This window comes from Macaca fascicularis, chromosome 14 (assembly GCF_037993035.2).
Source record: "Macaca fascicularis isolate 582-1 chromosome 14, T2T-MFA8v1.1".
In the NCBI taxonomy this organism is placed as follows: domain Eukaryota; kingdom Metazoa; phylum Chordata; class Mammalia; order Primates; family Cercopithecidae; genus Macaca; species Macaca fascicularis.
This window is the reverse complement of record NC_088388.1, coordinates 513,176-530,303: the sequence shown is the minus strand read 5'-3', so window position 1 is coordinate 530,303 and position 17,128 is coordinate 513,176. Positions and strand designations below refer to the sequence as shown.

General features: G+C 63.5%; 4 protein-coding genes across 32 annotated transcripts in view; 3 read left to right on the top strand and 1 right to left on the bottom strand.

The window, feature by feature from the left end:
- The first annotated feature begins 341 nt into the window (after positions 1 to 341).
- SCT (secretin) lies at positions 342 to 1,226 on the top strand. The gene is made up of 4 exons (XM_045372468.3): positions 342 to 447; positions 530 to 631; positions 729 to 821; positions 995 to 1,226. The coding sequence occupies exons 1-4, from the start codon at positions 377 to 379 to the stop codon at positions 1,104 to 1,106; spliced, it is 378 nt and encodes a 125-aa protein (XP_045228403.1). The 5' UTR covers positions 342 to 376; the 3' UTR covers positions 1,107 to 1,226.
- A 1,357-nt stretch (positions 1,227 to 2,583) lies between these two features.
- On the top strand, positions 2,584 to 10,420 carry CDHR5 (cadherin related family member 5). Of its 8 annotated transcripts, none has more exons than XR_012422868.1 (15): positions 2,584 to 2,708; positions 2,799 to 2,974; positions 3,245 to 3,295; positions 6,026 to 6,118; positions 6,266 to 6,367; positions 6,474 to 6,584; positions 6,671 to 6,841; positions 7,530 to 7,620; positions 7,786 to 7,883; positions 8,003 to 8,262; positions 8,416 to 8,529; positions 8,613 to 8,697; positions 8,938 to 9,093; positions 9,558 to 9,724; positions 9,903 to 10,420. XR_012422868.1 is itself a non-coding variant. In XM_074012701.1 (15 exons), the coding sequence occupies exons 1-15, from the start codon at positions 2,624 to 2,626 to the stop codon at positions 10,323 to 10,325; spliced, it is 2,124 nt and encodes a 707-aa protein (XP_073868802.1). In that variant the 5' UTR covers positions 2,584 to 2,623; the 3' UTR covers positions 10,326 to 10,420. The 8 variants fall into 8 exon arrangements, 7 of the variants coding, with proteins under 7 accessions (XP_073868802.1, XP_005576824.3, XP_045228389.2 ...); XM_074012701.1 differs by having other exon boundaries at positions 8,062 to 8,262; XM_005576767.5 differs by having other exon boundaries at positions 8,062 to 8,262; positions 9,900 to 10,420.
- Positions 10,421 to 12,337: 1,917 nt separating this feature from the next.
- On the top strand, positions 12,338 to 15,861 carry IRF7 (interferon regulatory factor 7). 5 transcript variants are annotated; one of them, XM_005576770.4, is made up of 11 exons: positions 12,338 to 12,400; positions 12,737 to 13,065; positions 13,151 to 13,313; positions 13,397 to 13,610; positions 14,158 to 14,216; positions 14,293 to 14,518; positions 14,668 to 14,754; positions 14,840 to 14,920; positions 14,993 to 15,382; positions 15,471 to 15,589; positions 15,675 to 15,861. In XM_005576770.4, exons 2-11 carry the CDS (start codon positions 13,046 to 13,048, stop codon positions 15,828 to 15,830), a joined length of 1,515 nt encoding a protein of 504 aa, XP_005576827.2. In that variant the 5' UTR covers positions 12,338 to 12,400; positions 12,737 to 13,045; the 3' UTR covers positions 15,831 to 15,861. The 5 variants fall into 5 exon arrangements, with proteins under 5 accessions (XP_005576827.2, XP_005576828.1, XP_045228399.1 ...); XM_005576771.5 differs by having other exon boundaries at positions 12,400 to 12,437; XM_045372464.3 differs by having other exon boundaries at positions 12,400 to 12,468.
- A 483-nt stretch (positions 15,862 to 16,344) lies between these two features.
- Positions 16,345 to 17,128, bottom strand: part of PHRF1 (PHD and ring finger domains 1) — a 39,492-nt gene continuing 38,708 nt past the window's right edge. For all 18 annotated transcript variants that reach the window (XM_074012661.1, XM_074012663.1, XM_005576757.5 and 15 more), the window contains one exon: positions 16,345 to 16,692. In XM_074012661.1, the coding sequence (XP_073868762.1) occupies positions 16,549 to 16,692 (144 nt within the window). In that variant the 3' untranslated portion in view covers positions 16,345 to 16,548. The remainder of the gene's footprint in view (positions 16,693 to 17,128) is intronic.

Genomic DNA, 17,128 nt, shown 5'->3' with positions numbered 1-17,128 from the left:
GGCCTCCGGAGCTCCTGCCGCCGCCCCTTTCCCGGGGTCCCCCAGTCCCCCCAAATCCTCCCCCAAGTCCCACGGCCCCTCCGTCCCCGCGCCCCGCAGGCTCCGAGGCTTCGCGGTGCGGTTCCCTCTGCGGGTCCCGGCCCGGGTCCCCTTCGCCCCCCAGGCCTGGACGTCCCCCTCCCCCAGCCGGCCGAGGGGCGCCAGCGCGGCGGAGGGGGCGGGAGGCCGGGCCGGGGCGACAGCTGGGGGGGCGGCCCTGACCTTCCCGGGATCGCTGGGCGCGGCCGGGCCGTCCCCCTTCCGGGCGCCGCCATAAAGGGGCCTCGCGGGGCTCTGGCCGTGGCCGCAGCGCTCAGCTCCCGCGCCCGACCCCGCCATGGCCCCCCGGCCCCTCCTGCTGCTGCTGCTGCTCCTCGGGGGCTCCGCCGCGCGCCCCGCGCCCCCCAGGTGAGCCGCCCGCCAGGCCCGTCCGCCCCCGGCCGCACCCGCCCCCCGCGCGGCCCTGACCCCGACCCCCGCCCGCCCCCAGGGCCCGGCGACACTCGGACGGGACGTTCACCAGCGAGCTCAGCCGCCTGCGGGAGGGCGCGCGGCTCCAGCGGCTGCTGCAGGGCCTGGTGGGGAAGCGCAGGTGAGGCCGGGTGGGGCGGGGGTCTTGCCGTGGTGCCCTGGCAGCAACGCGCGACCCCCCACCTCCAGGACTAACTCTGTTTTGGGGCGGGGGACAGCGAGCAGGACGCAGAGAACAGCACGGCCTGGTCCAGGCTCAGCGCGGGTCTGCTCTGCCCGTCCGGGTCCGACACGCCCACCCTGCAGGCCTGGTGAGCGCCCGCCCCACCGCAGACCCCACCCCAGACCCCACCCCAGACCCTTCCTTCTGTCCGTGGCCTCCCTGGGTCAGCGCTGGTGGCCACCGGAGGCCCAATTCCAGCGGCGGGGCCGGGGTCTCCAGCCCCAGCCCCAGCCCCCAACCCCGCACGTGCTGTCTCTGCAGGATACCCCTGGGCGGGGCCTGGTCTCCCTGGCTGCCCCCCGGGCCCAGGCCTGGGGTTATGGTTTCAGAACCTGCCGGTGCTGCTGCAGAAGGAACCCTGCGACCGAGATGAGGAAGGAACCCCCTCACCACCTGCCCAGCCTACGAGCGGAGCTGCATTTGGGGTGGTGGGCAGGCTGGGGGGAGAGGGGGAGGGGTGGAACTCGGCACCAATAAAGGAGAATCAGATCCAGACACTGGGAGTTGGTTGTGTCCACTTGGTGTAATCGAGGCAACCCCTGTGTAGCAGGGCTGTCAGATGGAAGGGGGCCCCATCCACCCAGCCGGGACTGTGACCACACCCAGCTGCCCTTTACACCTGGCGGCCACAGCGGGCCCCTCATCCTTATCTCTGGCATCAGTGCCGCCTCCTGTACATCGACTAAGCACCGCAGGGCCCCGCCCCCCCCTTGTCTTCATTAGGAAACAGTCAAGGGCTCAGGGGGAGCCCGGACAGACTCTCAGCTCCTGCAGGGGGGTGGGGGGTGGCGTGTGGTCAGTGTTTCCGGAAGGGGCAGTGGGGAGGGTGTGGAGGGGCCAGGGAGGCTCAGGCGGGCAGGAAGAGGGGAGGGCAGAGGTGTCACCTGGGGTGCCAGGAGTCCACTCTGGCATGAGGACTCCGGACCCTCTGTCTTGTGTGGCCTCAGACCAGTGGCTTGACCCCTCAGAGCCTGTGGCGTATGGAGCGTGCAGGGCTTGCAGGCGACCATGAGGGTACAGTGCAGGGTTGGGACACTGAGCCCAGCCCCAGCCACGAGAGGCCAGAAGCTTCGGTGCACAGGCCTGGAGAGGAATGACTCCACTCCCCGCCTCACGACAGCCCCTTCCTCGCCCTGACCCCAGCCAGTGGCCTCTCCCTAGAGCTGGGGGCTTGCGGGGGCCAATGAAAAGAGCAGGGCAAGTGTCAAGACTCACCTCACCCCCTCTGTTGGGCACCAGGGCTCCCCAGGAGCTCCCAGCTGCCCCCCACAGCCCCGCCTTAGCCTTGGTCACTAAGGCCCTGTCCAGCCCCACCCTGAGAAGCTGGCTTGTCTCTGGGGCAGGCAGGCAGGGGTGTCCCTAGGACACAGTGAGGAGAGTCTCCTCCTTCAGAACCTGCCATCAGGCAGGCAGGGAGGTACTCCCGGGCGAACACCCAGGTTCTGAGCCTCAAGGGTTGGCCTTAGGAATTTTGCCTGAGGTAGAGCTTAGGGGAGGAGCCAAGCAAGGGCAGCCTGGGCTAGGGAGGCAGGTTTCAGACACCCCAACACCAACGGCTTCTCTCCAACACCCTAGCTCTGCCCCTGCCCTGCCCCAGCCCCATGGCGCCCGTGAGCCATTCTCTAGTCCTTTCTGCCCTGTGCCTCAGTGCCTGTGGCCTGAGCCCCCTGGTTAATCCCTGTACTCAGTCTAACTTGGGCCAAATGACTGCCCCCCTTCTGGCAGTGGGCCGGACCCGCCGGCCAGCGGGAGCCCCCTTGGCAGAGGCCGGTTGTAAAGGATCATAAAGTGGGCGGCGTCTGGCTGGGGCGAAGGTCGCTGAGGTAGGAACTGCGCCAGTCCTGGACGCCAAACCCACTCGGACCCTCCCGCCAGGTGACAGCCGCCAAGATGGGGTCTTGGGCCCTGCTGTGGCCTCCCCTGCTGCTCACGGGGCTGCTTGGCCGATCCCCGGGGGCCGTGGCCCAGGTCCAGTGTACGTGCGGGCAGGGGTAGGTAGGTGGGGGCACAGGGCAGGGGGAGCCAGGGGCTGGGAGGCGCTGACCCCTCCTCTGCAACCTTACAGACTGCTCTGTGAACAAGTCCTTCTTTGAAGTCGAGGAGAACACCAATGTCACCGAGCCGCTGGTGGACATCCATGTCCCAGAGGGCCAGGAGGTGACCCTCGGACCCTTGTCCACCCCCTTCGCATTTCGGATCCAGGGAAACCAGCTGTTTCTCAACGTGTCTCCTGATTACGAGGTGTGGGCGGGAGGTGGGTGGGGAGTGGGGGCTCCCGGGAGAAGGGTGCCTGGATCCTCAGGCCACACCTTCCCCGGGGGGCCCAGGAGTTCTATGCCTGCAGGCATCCACTAACACCCATGCTTGGTGGTGCCTGCCCCAGGAGGCTGGGCCCACACCCTCAGCACTGACCACTGATGATGGGGACCCTGGGCCAGCGCCTGCCCCCTTGGCCTCAGTCTCACCACCTGTGGGGCGGGACAGTGACTGCAGACCCGTCTGCCTCCACAGGAGAACTCACTACTTGAGGCTCAGCTGCTGTGTCAGAGCGCAGGCACACTGGTGAGTCCCTGCCCCACTCTCCCCGCCCACCAGGCCACCTCAGCTGGGCTCTGCCCTGCCGGTCCAGGGCCAGTCTCTGATGACCTCACCTAGGGTGTGGTTTCACATGCCATCCCTCCGAGAGTGATGCTCACATTTCCTCCAGTCCAGACTCTGCCCTGAACTGTGGCGTCCCCGTCACTGATCCCTTGTCCAGCAGATACCCCCACCCAGTGTGCCCAAGACTCCCACCCACTCCCTCAACCACCACTGCCCCCACAAGGGAGGCACCTTTATCCTGCCAGCCACTGGAACCACTTTGGTTTCCACTCGCCCTCCCTCCCCACGTCCCCCGCTAAGCTCCCCATTGGTAAATCACTTGGCTCTGCCCCAGCTCGACCCAGAAATCCATCGTCTGCCCACCTCCAGTCCCACCAGGGCCGGGACACCAGCACTCATTTTGGGAAACTTTCAGCCGGCCCGCTGGCTTCCCTGTTGCCCCTTGCCAGTCCCAGTCCACTCCATGTGGCGGAACAGCCTCTGTGGACGCTGTAAACCAAGGCTGCCCAGTCCACCCCAGCCCTCCACAGCTCCTTTCTCACTGAGAGTCAAACCCAGATGTACTGTGCGGAGGCTCTGCTGCAGCCTCAGAGCTCCCGCAGGCACGCTCCTCCCCCACCTGCTCAGGTCTGCAGTCTTCAGAGAAATCCCAACCGCCCTATTAGGGAATAGTTGCATCCCAGCCCCGCTCCCCCGACATCCTACTTCTTGACCAGCGGCATTTTTTTCAGCTTTATTAAGGAAAATTGCAGAATCCTGAGGCCAGCACAGGCCCCCGCCCCCCCCACACACCTACCAGCAGACAGAGGGCTCTGTGCCCACCGCACACCACAGCACATCACCCACATATATCTTGGCATGTGTCTCTGAAAGAGAGGGATGCTTCTTTTTTTTGCGACAGAGTCTCGCTCTGTTACCTAGGTTGGAGTGCAATGGCGAGATCTCGGCTCACTGCAACCTCCGCCTCCCGGGTTCAAGTGATTCTCCTGCCTCAGCCTCCCGCGTAGCTGGGATTACAGGCGCCCACCACCACGCTTGGCTAATTTTTGTATTTTTGGTAGAGACAGGATTTCACCATGTTGGTCAGGCTGATCTCAAACTCCTGACCTGGTGATCCGCCCGCCCCAGCCTCCCAAAGTGCTGGGATTTCAGGCATGAGTCACTGTGCCTGGCCGGGATCCTTCTTTTTTTTTTTTTTTGAGACGGAGTCTCGCTCTGTCGCCCGGGCTGGAGTGCAGTGGCCGGATCTCAGCTCACTGCAAGCTCCGCCTCCCGGGTTTATGCCATTCTCCTGCCTCAGCCTCCCGAGTAGCTGGGACTACAGGCGCCCGCCACCTCGCCCGGCTAGTTTTTTGTATTTTTTAGTAGAGACGGGGTTTCACTGTGTTCGCCAGGATGGTCTCAATCTCCTGACCTCGTGATCCGCCCGACTCGGCCTCCCAAAGTGCTGGGATTACAGGCTTGAGCCACCGCGCCCGGCCTTTTTTTTTTTTTTAGATGGAGTCACCCTCTGTCGCCCGGGCTGGAATGCAGTGGCACGATTTCCGCTCACTACAACCTCTGCCTCCCAGGTTCAAACGATTCTCCTGCCTTGGCCTCTACCCACCTCGGCCTCCCAAAGTGCTGGGATTACAGACGCCTGCCACCACACCCAGCTAATTTTTGTATTTTTAGTAGAGACGGGGTTTCACCATGTTGGCCACATTGGTCTCGAACTCTTGACCTCAGGTGATCTGCCCGCCTCGGCCTCCCAAAGTGCTGGGATTCCAGGCGTGAACCACCACGCCTGCAAGGACTCTTCTTTTTAAAACATAACCACAATGTCGTCACACCTGGGAAAAGTGGTCACTTTCTACCTCGAATGTTCAGGATGCCGCATTCCCCATGGTCTCTGAAGGGTTTTTTTTAACAATTGTTTGTTTGAATCAGGGTCCACGTTATGTACCTAGCTGATAATTCTCCTGAGTTTCTGTTCATCTTCACGTTTCCTTCTCCCATCTTTTCTCTTGGAGATTTATTTGTGAAGAAACTGGGTTGTCGGCTGGGCACGGTGGCTCACACCTGTAATCCCAGCACTTTGGGAGGCCGAGGCAGGCACATCACCTGAGGTCGGGAGTTTGAGACCAGCTTGACCAACATGGAGAGACCCCGTCTCTTCTAAAAATAAAAAATTACCCGGGTGTGATGGCGGCGCCTGTAATCCCAGCTACTCGAGAGGCAGAGGCAGGAGAACCGCTTAAACCTGGGAGGCAGATGTTGCAGTGAGCCAAGATCACGCCACTGCACTCCAGCCTGGGTGACAGAATGAGACTCTGTATCCAAAAAGAAAACAAAGAAAAGAACTGGATTGTCTTTCCTCGCTTGAGATTCTGCTGGTTGCATCCCCAAGTACCTGCATTATTTTTCTGTGGCGCACCTGCCACCTCCTGGCTTTATAAAGTCCTTTTTGTCTGTTGTTGTAAGTCCTGCCAGGACAGGCACCACCGGGCAGAGATTTGTCTCTTGTGATCTCTGCATCCCAGCACCTAGAGCTGTGCAGCCCCCCTGCAGCCCCCCAACACCACTGAGCGAGTGGACGGATAGCTGTCGAGGGGTGCACCTCACTCACGATGGGGAAGGATAGCGTCGAGGGGTACACCTCACTCATGATGGGGAGCGGCTGTGGGAGAGGCTGACGGCCACATCCTGCAGGTGACCCAGCTGAGGGTGTTCGTGTCAGTGCTGGACGTCAATGACAACGCCCCCGAATTCCCCTTTACAACCAAGGAGATAAGGGTGGAAGAGGTGAGGCCAGCGAAGCTGCCAGGGCTGGGCAGGGGGTGCGGGAGCCCAGGGTGAGGGCAAGGGGCGAGTGGTGGCCGGGGGCTCAACCACAGCGGGGGTCCACAGGGGCCAAGAGTGTGGCCAGACCAAGCCCCTCTCCCTCCCTAGGACACTAAAGTAAACTCCACCGTCATCCCTGAGACAGAACTGCAGGCCAAGGACAAAGACAAGGATGACCTTCTGTTCTACACCCTCCAGGAAGCGACCGCAGTCAGTGCCGCCTGCCCTGCCCCAGCGTGAGCCCCTCGCCACTGACACCCGCAGCCGCCCTCGCCCTCCCAGGCTCTTAGGCTGTGTCCTCCCTGATCCTCCCCAGGGTGCCAGTGACTACTTCTCCCTGGTGGGTGTAAACTATCCCGCCCTGAGGCTGGACCGGCCCCTGGACTTCTACGAGCGGCCCAACATGGCCTTCCGGCTGCTGGTGCGGGTGAGCGGCTCACCCCAGCCCTGAGTCCCACATGCTTGAGGTCCCCCTGGCCCCAGCTGCTCCCAGGCCTGATCTGGCTGTTGCAGGACACTCCGGAGGAGAATGTGGAGCCCAGCCACACGGCCACCGCCACGCTGGTGCTGAACGTGGTGCCTGCCGACCTGCGGCCCCCCTGGTTCCTGCCCTGCACCTTCTCAGACGGCTACGTCTGCATCCAAGCTCAGTACCACGGGGCTGTCCCCACGGGGCACACACTGGTAATGGGGAGGGAGGGGCAGTGCCCGGGGCGGGGCCTTCTAGGCAGGTTGGAGGCAGGGACGGCCAGGATCAGAAGAAGGGCAGGGTCAGGGTCAGCGGGTGGGGCCAAGTTTGGTTGTGACTTTGAAACAAATACAGACTCTCCTTATAAACCAATCTTTCCCATCTTGAGGGAGCAAACCCTGAACACACAGAGAGGAGTGTGGGCCCCAGAGCCAGGCGGTCTCAGGGGCCTGGGGAGGTGGGCTGGGGCCCTGGAGTTCTTAAGGGATGGTGAGATCTCTGCCCTGCTCACAGTCACCACTAGGCCCACACAGGCTGTCTGCAAACCTTCACAGCACCAAGGCACCCGGGGCCACCAAACAGCACATGAGAGGCAGAAACGCAGACCCCGGGAACCCCCCGCTTCCTAAATGTCTGCTTAGCCGTCAAGACAAGCATCGTGCAAATGGCACTCAGTATCTTTGGGCAACTTATTCGTTAGTGAGGGACCCACAGGGGTGTGACTCACTGTGATACTGGGACAAGGGACAGTCCTAGACAGGCAGGGATGCCCGGCCACCAGCGGGACTGGGCCCCTCCTCAGCCAGCCCTGCCCTGGCTGACCTTGATGGGGAGCCAGAGGGGCCAGGTTGGGGCCATTCACCCCAGCCTCACGACGTGCCCTCCTCTCCACCATCCTTGAAGCCATCCCCCCTCGTCCTGCGTCCCGGACCCATCTACGCCGAGGATGGAGACCGCGGCATCAACCAAGCCATCATCTACAGCATCTTCAGTGGTGAGTGGGGCCCAGCCCTCAACAATGCCCCGGACCCCTCTCTGTCCCTGTCTCTGTCCCCACCTTGGGCTGGGGAAGCCCCAGGGGCACCTGCCAGCAAGGCAGAGCTGGCTGGGTCCCTGGGCCTCAGGAGGCCGGGACTGAGCACTTCCATCGTCCTCCCAGGAAATGTGAACAGTACATTTGTCATCCACCGAGACTCCGGCAACCTCACCATGGCCAGGAGTGTCCCCAGAGCCATGACCTTTCTTCTGCTGGTGAAGGTGAGGTAGGGACCTGCACGGGGGGCAGGGCAGTGGGGGCAGGGTGGAAGGTAGGGCGGGGGTCAGGGCGGGGGGGCAGGGCCCCTGCCAAGTCTGCATCTATTCTTCCTGAGCCCCAGGCTTCAGCACCAGCTCCACCGTCAACCCCACGAGTCACGGCTGCCTCCCCCGCCTCCAGGGCCAGCAGGCCGACCTTGCCCGCTACTCAGTGACCCAGGTCACCGTGGAGGCTGTGGCTGCAGCCGGGAGCCCGCCCCGCTTCCCCCAGAGCCTGTACCGTGGCACCGTGGCACTTGGCGCTGGAGCAGGTGTTGTGGTCAAGGATGCAGCTGCCCCCTCTCAGCCTCTGAGGGTCCAGGCTCGGGATCCGGAGTTCTCGGTAGGTAGCACACGCAAGGCTGATGCCTGCCGCCCCCACGGCAGCCTTCCTGTTGCCCAGGGTCCCTGGGTCCACCCGGCCTCCCCTCTGTGGGTGGGTCAGGGCTGCAGATGGGAGGCAGCCTGGCCGGGGACTCAATGAAACCCTGTCCAGGACCTCAACTCGGCCATCACGTATCGAATTACCAACCACTCACATTTCCGGATGGAGGGAGAGGTTGTGCTGACCACCACCACACTGACCCAGGCAGGGGCCTTCTACGCAGAGGTGAAGGGCAGGGCAGGTGGGCATCTCCAAGGGTGTGGGGCTTAAAGACGTGCCCAGGAGAGACAAGCCCCTTCCTGCCCCAGGTTGAGGCCAAAAATACAGTGACCTCTGGCACTGCGACCACAGTCATTGAGATACAAGTTTCCGAACAGGAGCCCCCCTCCACAGGTGAGCCCCCATCCCCAGAGACTGGAGGAACAACTGGGCCCTGGACCAGCACCACTTCCGAGGCCCCCAGACCCCCTGTGCCCTCCCAGGGACCCTCCACAACCAGCTCTGGGGGAGGCACAGGCCCTCATCCACCCTCTGGCACAACTCTGAGGCCACCAACCTCGTCCACACCCGGGAGGCCCCCCGGTGTGGGAACCAGCACCTCCCACCAACCAGCCACACCCGGTGGCGGCACAGCACAGACCCCAGAGCCAGGAACCTCTCAGCCGATGCCCCCCGGTGTGGGAACCAGCACGTCCCACCAACCAGCCACACCCGGTGGTGGCACAGCTCAGACCCCAGAGCCAGGAACCTCTCTGCCGATGCCCCCCAGCAGGAACACCCCATCCTCAGGTAGCACCCACTCCGTTGCCTTCCCTCCCTGGCTCAGATCACTGGGTGGTAGGGAAATGCTGTAGGAAGGGTCCACCCCAGGCTGACCTGGCCTGACTATGAAATCCCAGAGGGGTCTGTTTGGGACTGACAGACACAGACAGGCCAAAGGCCCTCAGTGAGGTGAACTGTGATGTGTGTAGGACAGAGGCCAGATTTGGGGTCCAACGAATCCCATGATTCCCACAGCTGCCGGCTCACCCTGCAGGCCCCTGCCCCTCCTGTGAGCAGCCTCTTTGGTCGGGGTGGGGGGAGCCCAGGGTCTCACTGGGACACACAGGCCCCTCCAGCCAGGGTCAGCAGAGCCTGAGATTTGGGAGACAGCCCAGGCCTGGGTGATTTCCAAGTGTCTCAAGCCTGGCACAGGTTGGCATGGGGAATGCCTGGGGTGCTCAACAGTGCGGGGGTGATGGCATTTTCCACAGCGATGCCAGGTGGCGGCCCCTCGGAGGACAAGCGCTTCTCAGTGGTGGACATGGCAGCCCTGGGTGGGGTGCTGGGTGCACTGCTGCTGCTGGCTCTCCTTGGCCTCACTGTCCTTGTCCACAAGCACTACGGCTCCCGGCTCAAGTGCTGCTCCGGCAAAGCTCCGGTGAGGCCCAGGGTGGAGGGCAGGGCAGGCGACCCGCAGGGAGTGGGGGACAGGAGAGGGGAGGGCAGAGGGGAATATGTGGAGGCGGAGGGGTGTCCACCGTGGAATGAAGGTGTGGAGAGGCCACAAGGCAGCAGAGACCCAGGGACCCCGCTGACGCCTTCACTCCTGCTAGCAGGAACCCCAGCCCTCAGGCTATGACAACCAGGCGTTCCTCCCTGACGACGAGGCCAACTGGGCGCCTGCCCCCAGCCCCACGAGCGACGCCAAGCCCGCGGAGGCACCGCCGACGCCCGCGGAGCCCGCGCCCCCTGGCCCCGCGCCCCCGGGCAGTGCCCCTGAGGCCCCGGCAGCGGCCGTAGCCGGGGGAAGCCCCGCAGCGGTGAGGTCCATCCTGACGAAGGAGCGGCGGCCGGAGGGCGGGTACAAGGCCGTGTGGTTCGGCGAGGACATCGGGGCGGAGGCAGACGTGGTCGTTCTCAACACGCCCACCCTGGACGTGGATGGCGCCAGCGACTCCGGCAGCGGCGACGAGGGCGAGGGCGCGGGGCCTGGCAGGGGTCCCCACGATGAGCCCGGCGGCGATGACTCGTACATCTAAGCGGCCCCTCCACCCTCTTCCCCTGCCGCGCGGGCGCTAGAGGTCCCGCTCCCCTAACCCCCGACCCAAGGCAGAATAAAGCAAGGCTCCCCAAACCCAGGCCGTGGCGTGGGGCGGGCGCGCGGGTCCGTGCGGGCCCCATTTGCTCGCGTCCCCCATCGTCCTCGGCGCTCGAGCCCGGGTGTGCAGACGGGGGTGGCGGGTCCCGCCGCGCTGTCCCCACCCGAAGGCTGCAACGCTTCCCGTAAACCACCTGCTGTGCCCGCCGTCTTCCCGAGGCTCCGCGCCAGCTGGCCCGCGAAGTTCCTCTCCTGCTCTCACCACAGCCGGAGAGGGCACTCCCCTCCCCCAGTCTGCACTGGGGATCTCAGGCACCCGCTCAACTCAGACCTACCACTCCCGACCCGACACAGAGATTGCCTGGGGAGGCTGAAGAGCCAACGCAAATCCCCAAGACGATGCGCTTGGAAGCCAGTGGTCTCAAACATCTGCCGGGCTGGGGGTCCTAGTCCCCTTCTGAAATCTACATGGTTGGGTTGGGGCGCAGCATTAAACACCCACCCAGAGGCCTGGACTGAGGCACGCGGGGGTCGGTGCGCGCGAGTGGCCTGAGCAGGAGCCGGACCAGGAGGCCTAGGGGTGAGAGACACCTCCCGGTCGCTTCTCCCAAGGCCAGAGCCCAGGCTGGCCACCCATGCCCAGAACCATCAAGGGGTCCCTTGTGGGTCGTCAGCACTGTCCCTGATGAAAAGACACTATTAATTCCTTTCCAAATGCTTTAATTGCGAGAGCGTCTGATATTCTTGTCTGAACAATCTAAAGAACCCAAAGGGGGCCGCATGGTGGCTCCCGCCTGTAATCCCAGTACTTTGGGAGGCCAAGGCGGGTGGATCAGCTGAGGTCAGGAGTTCGACTAGCTTGACCAACTTAGAGAAACCCCGTCTCTACTAAAAATACAAAATTAGCCGGGCATGGTGGCTCATGCCTGTAATCCCAGCTACTCGGGAGCCTGAGACGGGAGAATCACTTGAACCCATGAGGTGGAGGTTGTGGTGGGCCAAGATTGTGCCACTGCACTCCAGCCTGGGCAACAAAAGCGAAACTCCATCTCAAAAAAAGGAACCCAAACGGTGCAGCTGCCCCTTTTTAGAGGCACATCCACCTCCCCTTACCCACTTCCCTTTTTTGAGACTCAGTCATGCTCTGTCCCCTGGGCTGGAGTGGAGTGGCTCCATCTCAGCTCACTGCAGCCTCGACCTCCTGGGCTCAAGTGATTCTCCCGCCTCAGCCTCCCAAGCACCTGTAACTACAGGCCTGCGCCACCACGCCCGGCTGATTTTTGTATTTTTAGTAGAGACTGGGTTTCGTCACGTTTGCCAGGCTGGTCTCGAACTCCTGACCTCAAGTGATCGGCTGAGGCGGGCGGATCACGAGGTTAGGAGATCGAGACCATCCTGGCTAACACGGTGAAACCCCGTCTCTACTAAAAATACAAAAAATTAGTCGGGCGAGGTGGCGGGCGCCTGTGGTCCCAGCTACTCGGGAGGCTGAGGCAGGAGAATGGCGGGAACCCGGGAGGCGGAGCTTGCAGTGAGTCGACATCCGGCCACTGCACTCCAGCCTGGACGACAGAGCGAGACTCCACCTCAAAAAAAAAAAAAAAAAAGAAAGAAAAAAAAAAAGCACAACAAGAAGGGCCTGGTTTTGCCTCGGGTCCGGTTTCGCTTACGTTTGGGGGAGTCCCCGCCTTATCCCACTGTGTCCCCCACCTCCGATGACTGCCGGCGCCCCGGCCCCAGGCGTGTAGGGGCTACTTCCCAGAGAAGCGGCTGGACCCTGCAGGGCCGAGCCACACAGGCAGACAGGGCCCACCGCTGCCCCCTCGCCGCCACTCCCTACTCCGCGCTGCCCCGGACGGGGTTCCGCTGGTCGCATTCGAGAGCAGGAACTGGCCGCGCGCGCCCTTCCCGGAAACGCCCGCCTGGTCACGTGACCTCCTTGGTTGCACCTGCAGCTCTTTGGGCCCCGCCCCCGGCCCGGACACCATAAAAGCGCCGGCCCTCCGCTTCTCCGCGGTAAGAAACCTCCCGCCCCGGCGACTGTGGCACCCAGGTACTCGGGACCCCGGACCCACGCGGTGCAGGTCCGGGAGTGAGAGACTCACCGGGAGGGGTAGAGCCAAGGGCTGGGGGAGCCTGATGGATGAGGGTCGGGAAGTGAGGGAGGCGGAGGCGGAGGCGGGGGCGGAGGCGGGGGCGGGGGTGGGGCCCGGGGCGGAGGCGGGGGCGGGGCTCTGCGGCGATGAGAACCGGACGGAGATGGGATCGGGGAGGGTGGAAGCGCCACTGTTTTAAGTTTCGCTTTCTCGGAAGCCTGGCCCGCCCCCGACGTGGCTTTTCCCGTCTCCGCAGGGTCCGGCCTGCACCGGCCCGGCAGGCCTGGACACTGGTTCAACACCTGTGACTTCACGTGTGCGCGCCAGCCATACCTGCAGTCACACCTGTAGCCCCCTCTGCCAAGAGATCCACACCGAGGCAGCGTCGGTGGCTACAAGCCCTCAGTCCACACCTGTGACCCCCACCACCTGTGACACCTGGCCACACCTGTGGACACCTGGCCACACGACCTGTGGCCGCGGCCTGGCGTCTGCAGTGACAGGAGCCCTTACCTCCCCTGTTGTAACACCTGACCGCCACCCAACTGCCCCTGCAGAGGGAGCAATGGCCTTGGCTCCTGAGAGGTAAGAGCCCGGCCCACCTTCTCCAGATGCCCGTCCCCGAGCGCCCTGCAGCCAGCCCTGACTCTCCGCGGCCGGGCACCCGCAGGGCGGCCCCACGCGTGCTGTTCGGAGAGTGGCTCCTTGGAGAGATCAGCAGCGGCTGCTATGAGGGGCTGCAGTGGCTGGACGAGGCCCGCACCTGCTTCCGCGTGCCCTGGAAGCACTTCGCGCGCAAGGACCTGAGCGAGGCTGACGCGCGCATCTTCAAGGTGGGACCCCGGCCCCGTCCCGGGTGGGAGGACCCGCCTAGGACCCCGCGGGCCCAGCCCACGTGTTCTCTCCCCCTCTTCAGGCCTGGGCCGTGGCCCGCGGCAGGTGGCCGCCTAGCAGCAGAGGAGGTGACCCGCCGCCCCCCGAGGCCGAGGCTGCGGAGCGCGCCGGCTGGAAAACCAACTTCCGCTGCGCACTGCGCAGCACGCGCCGCTTCGTGATGCTGCGAGATAACTCGGGGGACCCGGCCGACCCGCACAAGGTGTACGCGCTGAGCCCGGAGCTGGGCTGGCGAGGTGAGCGACGCCGGCTGCCAAGCGCGTTGGCATTCGTCCTGCCTGGGGAAAGAACATTCTCTGGGCCGGGCGTGGTGGCTCACGCCTGTAATCCCAGCACTTTGGGAGGCCGAGGTGGGCGGATCACAAGGTCAGGAGATCGAGACCATGGTGAAACCCCGTCTCTACTAAAAATAGAAAAAATTAGCCGGGCGCAGGGGCGGGCGCCTGTAGTCCCAGCTACTCGGGAGGCTGAGGCAGGAGAATGGCGTGAACCCGGGAGGCGGAGCTTGCAGTGAGCTGAGATCCGGCCACTGCACTCCAGCCTGGGCAACAGAGCGAGACTCCGTCTCAAAAAAAAAAAAAAAAAAAAAAGAACATTCTCTGGATCAGAATTGGGTTTTTAGCAGCCGTTCTGGGAGAGGCTGCCAGCAGGCCCAGGACAGTTGGAGCCGCATACCCACCTCCTTAGGCCGCAGCACAAGGAAGCTGGTGCGGGTTACGCCAGGCTCTTGTTGCGTCTCTCACCCTGGTCTCGGAACCTAACACCTGCCCCATTCTCCCTCAGAAGGCCCAGGCACGGACCAGACTGAGGCAGAGGCCCCCGCGGCTGTCCGGCCACCGCAGGTAGTCTTCTCTCTGCCTGCCTCTCCTCCTGCCAGGCCGCGGAGCTGCTTATGCTGACCCTGACTTTTCCTTACAGGGCAGGCCCCCAGGGCCATTCCTGGCACACAGAGATGCTGGACTCCAAGCCCCAGGCCCCTTCCCTGCCCCAGCTGGTGACAAGGGGGACCTCCTGCTCCAGGCAGTGCAACAGAGCTGCCTGGCGGACCATCTGCTGACAGCGTCATGGGGGGCAGACCCAGTCCCAGCCCAGGCTCCTGGAGAGGGACAAGAGGGTCTTCCCCTGACTGGGGCCTGTGCTGGAGGTGTGGGCAGTGCCGTGGAGGGGTGTGTGTGTGGGGGGAAAGCATGGGAGGGGCCAGTGCACCTGGACGGACACTTAAGAAGGGGGCTGGGGATTGGGGAGCTGGAGAAGTAGGAAGGGACCACATTCCCACTGACCTCCCCTCCTCAGGTCCAGGGCTCCCTGCTGGGGAGCTGTGCACATGGGCAGTAGAAGCAACCCCTAGCCCCGGGCCCCAGCCCGCGGCGCTAATGACAGGTGAGAGGGGTAGGGGTTGGGGGGCCTGGGGCACAGGGAGGGGCTGGGGATGAGGTACCAGCACAGGATTCCCTTCCCGATGCAGGCGAGGCCACGGCCCCAGAGCCCCCGCACCAGGCAGAGCCATACCTGGCACCCTCCCCAAGTGCCTGCACTGTGGTGCAAGGTGAGTGGGTCCTGGGAAGGGGACAGCCTGTCCCTGCCCACCTCTGCCGCTCACAGCTTGGTCTCCACACAGAGCCCAGCCCAGGGGCGCTGGACGTGACCATCATGTACAAGGGCCGCACAGTGCTGCAGAAGGTGGTGGGGCACCCGAGCTGCATGTTCCTGTACGGCCCCCCAGACCCAGCTGTCCGGGCCACAGACCCCCAGCAGGTAGCATTCCCCAGCCCTGCTGAGCTCCCCGACCAGAAGCAGCTGCGCTACACGGAGGAACTGCTGAGGCACGTGGCCCCTGGGCTGCAGCTGGAGCTTCGGGGGCCACAGCTGTGGGCCCGGCGCATGGGCAAGTGCAAGGTGTACTGGGAGGTGGGTGGCCCCCCGGGCTCCGCCAGCCCCTCCACCCCAGCCTGCCTGCTGCCTCGGAACTGCGACACCCCCATCTTTGACTTCAGAGTCTTCTTCCAAGGTCAGTGAGGCTCCTGCCTGGGGGGCTGTCTCCAGGGGCCCCTGGGAGCATGTGTCTGCCAGATACTCAGCAGAGCCCCCTTCTCCAGAGCTGGTGGAATTCCGGGCACGGCAGCGCCGCGGCTCCCCCTGCTATACCATCTACCTGGGCTTCGGGCAGGACCTGTCAGCCAGGAGGCCCAAGGAGAAGAGCCTGGTCCTGGTGAAGGTGAGACCAGAGCCTCAGGGCCTGGGGAGGGGGAGGGGAGGCCACACGCTGGGTCACTGACACACGCCCGATGCCCTCCTGGCAGCTGGAGCCCTGGCTGTGCCGAGTGCACCTGGAGGGCACGCAACGTGAGGGTGTGTCTTCCCTGGATAGCAGCAGCCTCAGCCTCTGTCTGTCCAGCACCAACAGCCTCTATGATGACATTGAGTGCTTGCTCATGGAGCTGGAGCAGCCCGTCTAGAGCCCAGTCTAATAAAGAGAACTCCAGCACACACACTGATGTCTTGGCTGGCGGGGAAATGGGTGCAGGCTGAACACGGGTGAGGCCCAGGGAGGGAGGGGACCTCCCTGCACACCAACTCACTTCTGTCTTCACCACACACATTACATCCAAGCCTTGTTCAAAGAACAAGGCCCTTGAGAGGTAGGTGGCCACCAAAGCCACTCCCACCAGCTGTGCTGAGGGCAGGGACGACATTTTCCCACACCCGACACCTGTCACCAGCCCTCGGGCTGCCACTGCTGCACCCTGCCTCCAGGAGGCAACTGTGTTGAGTGCAAACTTGAGCAATTATTTACAAGAGCACAACGTAATCGGAAAAGAGAAAGTAAAGAGATTCCTAATTCAGAGGCAGAGGTACACAGCAGCTGCTGGCGGGAGACCACCAGAGATTTATCAAGGACACGCCACCCTACCAGGAGCCCGTCCTGGCCACCAAACGCTTTATCTTCCAAGTATTAAATCAATCAAGAGGTTTCTAAAGAAAATCCATTTTTGATAAATTAGAATGGAAACAGTGTATCTATAATATACATACAAAAGTGTCCAGTTTTCAACTGTGAGCAAGACAGACGCACAGACCAGGTGTCAGCGCAGGAACCTGATGGTGGGCATGCTGGTGCCCCCGTTTCCCACCACTCCCAACAGCTCCCCGGGCAAGGCCCGTGACTGCCTGGCCTCAGCCCTCGGCCCCCTGGGTGGGCGGCTCCTCGCCGGCCTCTGGCTTCTTGTGCCTGCGCATGTGCCTGTACTTATCCACGTACGCCTTCACCAGGTTGGCCACCTTCACGGGGTTGATCTCCCCACTCTTGCTGTGGCAGATCTGGAGAAAGAGGAGCAATCACCAAACGCCCTTTCCCATCCAGATGTTCCGGGCCGGAGCCCAGGGCCGAAGCTGGGGTCCCTCGCCTGCCCTGCTCAGAAGCAGGCCCCGGGTGCGGCACGCAGACAGCGGCAGGGGCCGCCCCACCTGCCCTCCTGGCATGGGAGATCCCCTTCCTGCTCGCTATGCCGCTCACAGGGCCACCGAGGGTTCCACGGTGTCGGGGGGAGCATGGACTGAGACTTCACCAGGCACCTGCTCACTCTGGGGGTCTTGTTCTCCCACCTGTACGCTGGGCGTGGGCTGGGTAATTTTACATATTGCAAAACACGTCTGCGTGGGCCTTGCAGGCACTGAGGCACCCTTCTTCCTAACCATCTGCCAGGGGCAGCCACAGGCGAACCCACCTGACCCCAGGCCTGCAGGATGTGGCAAC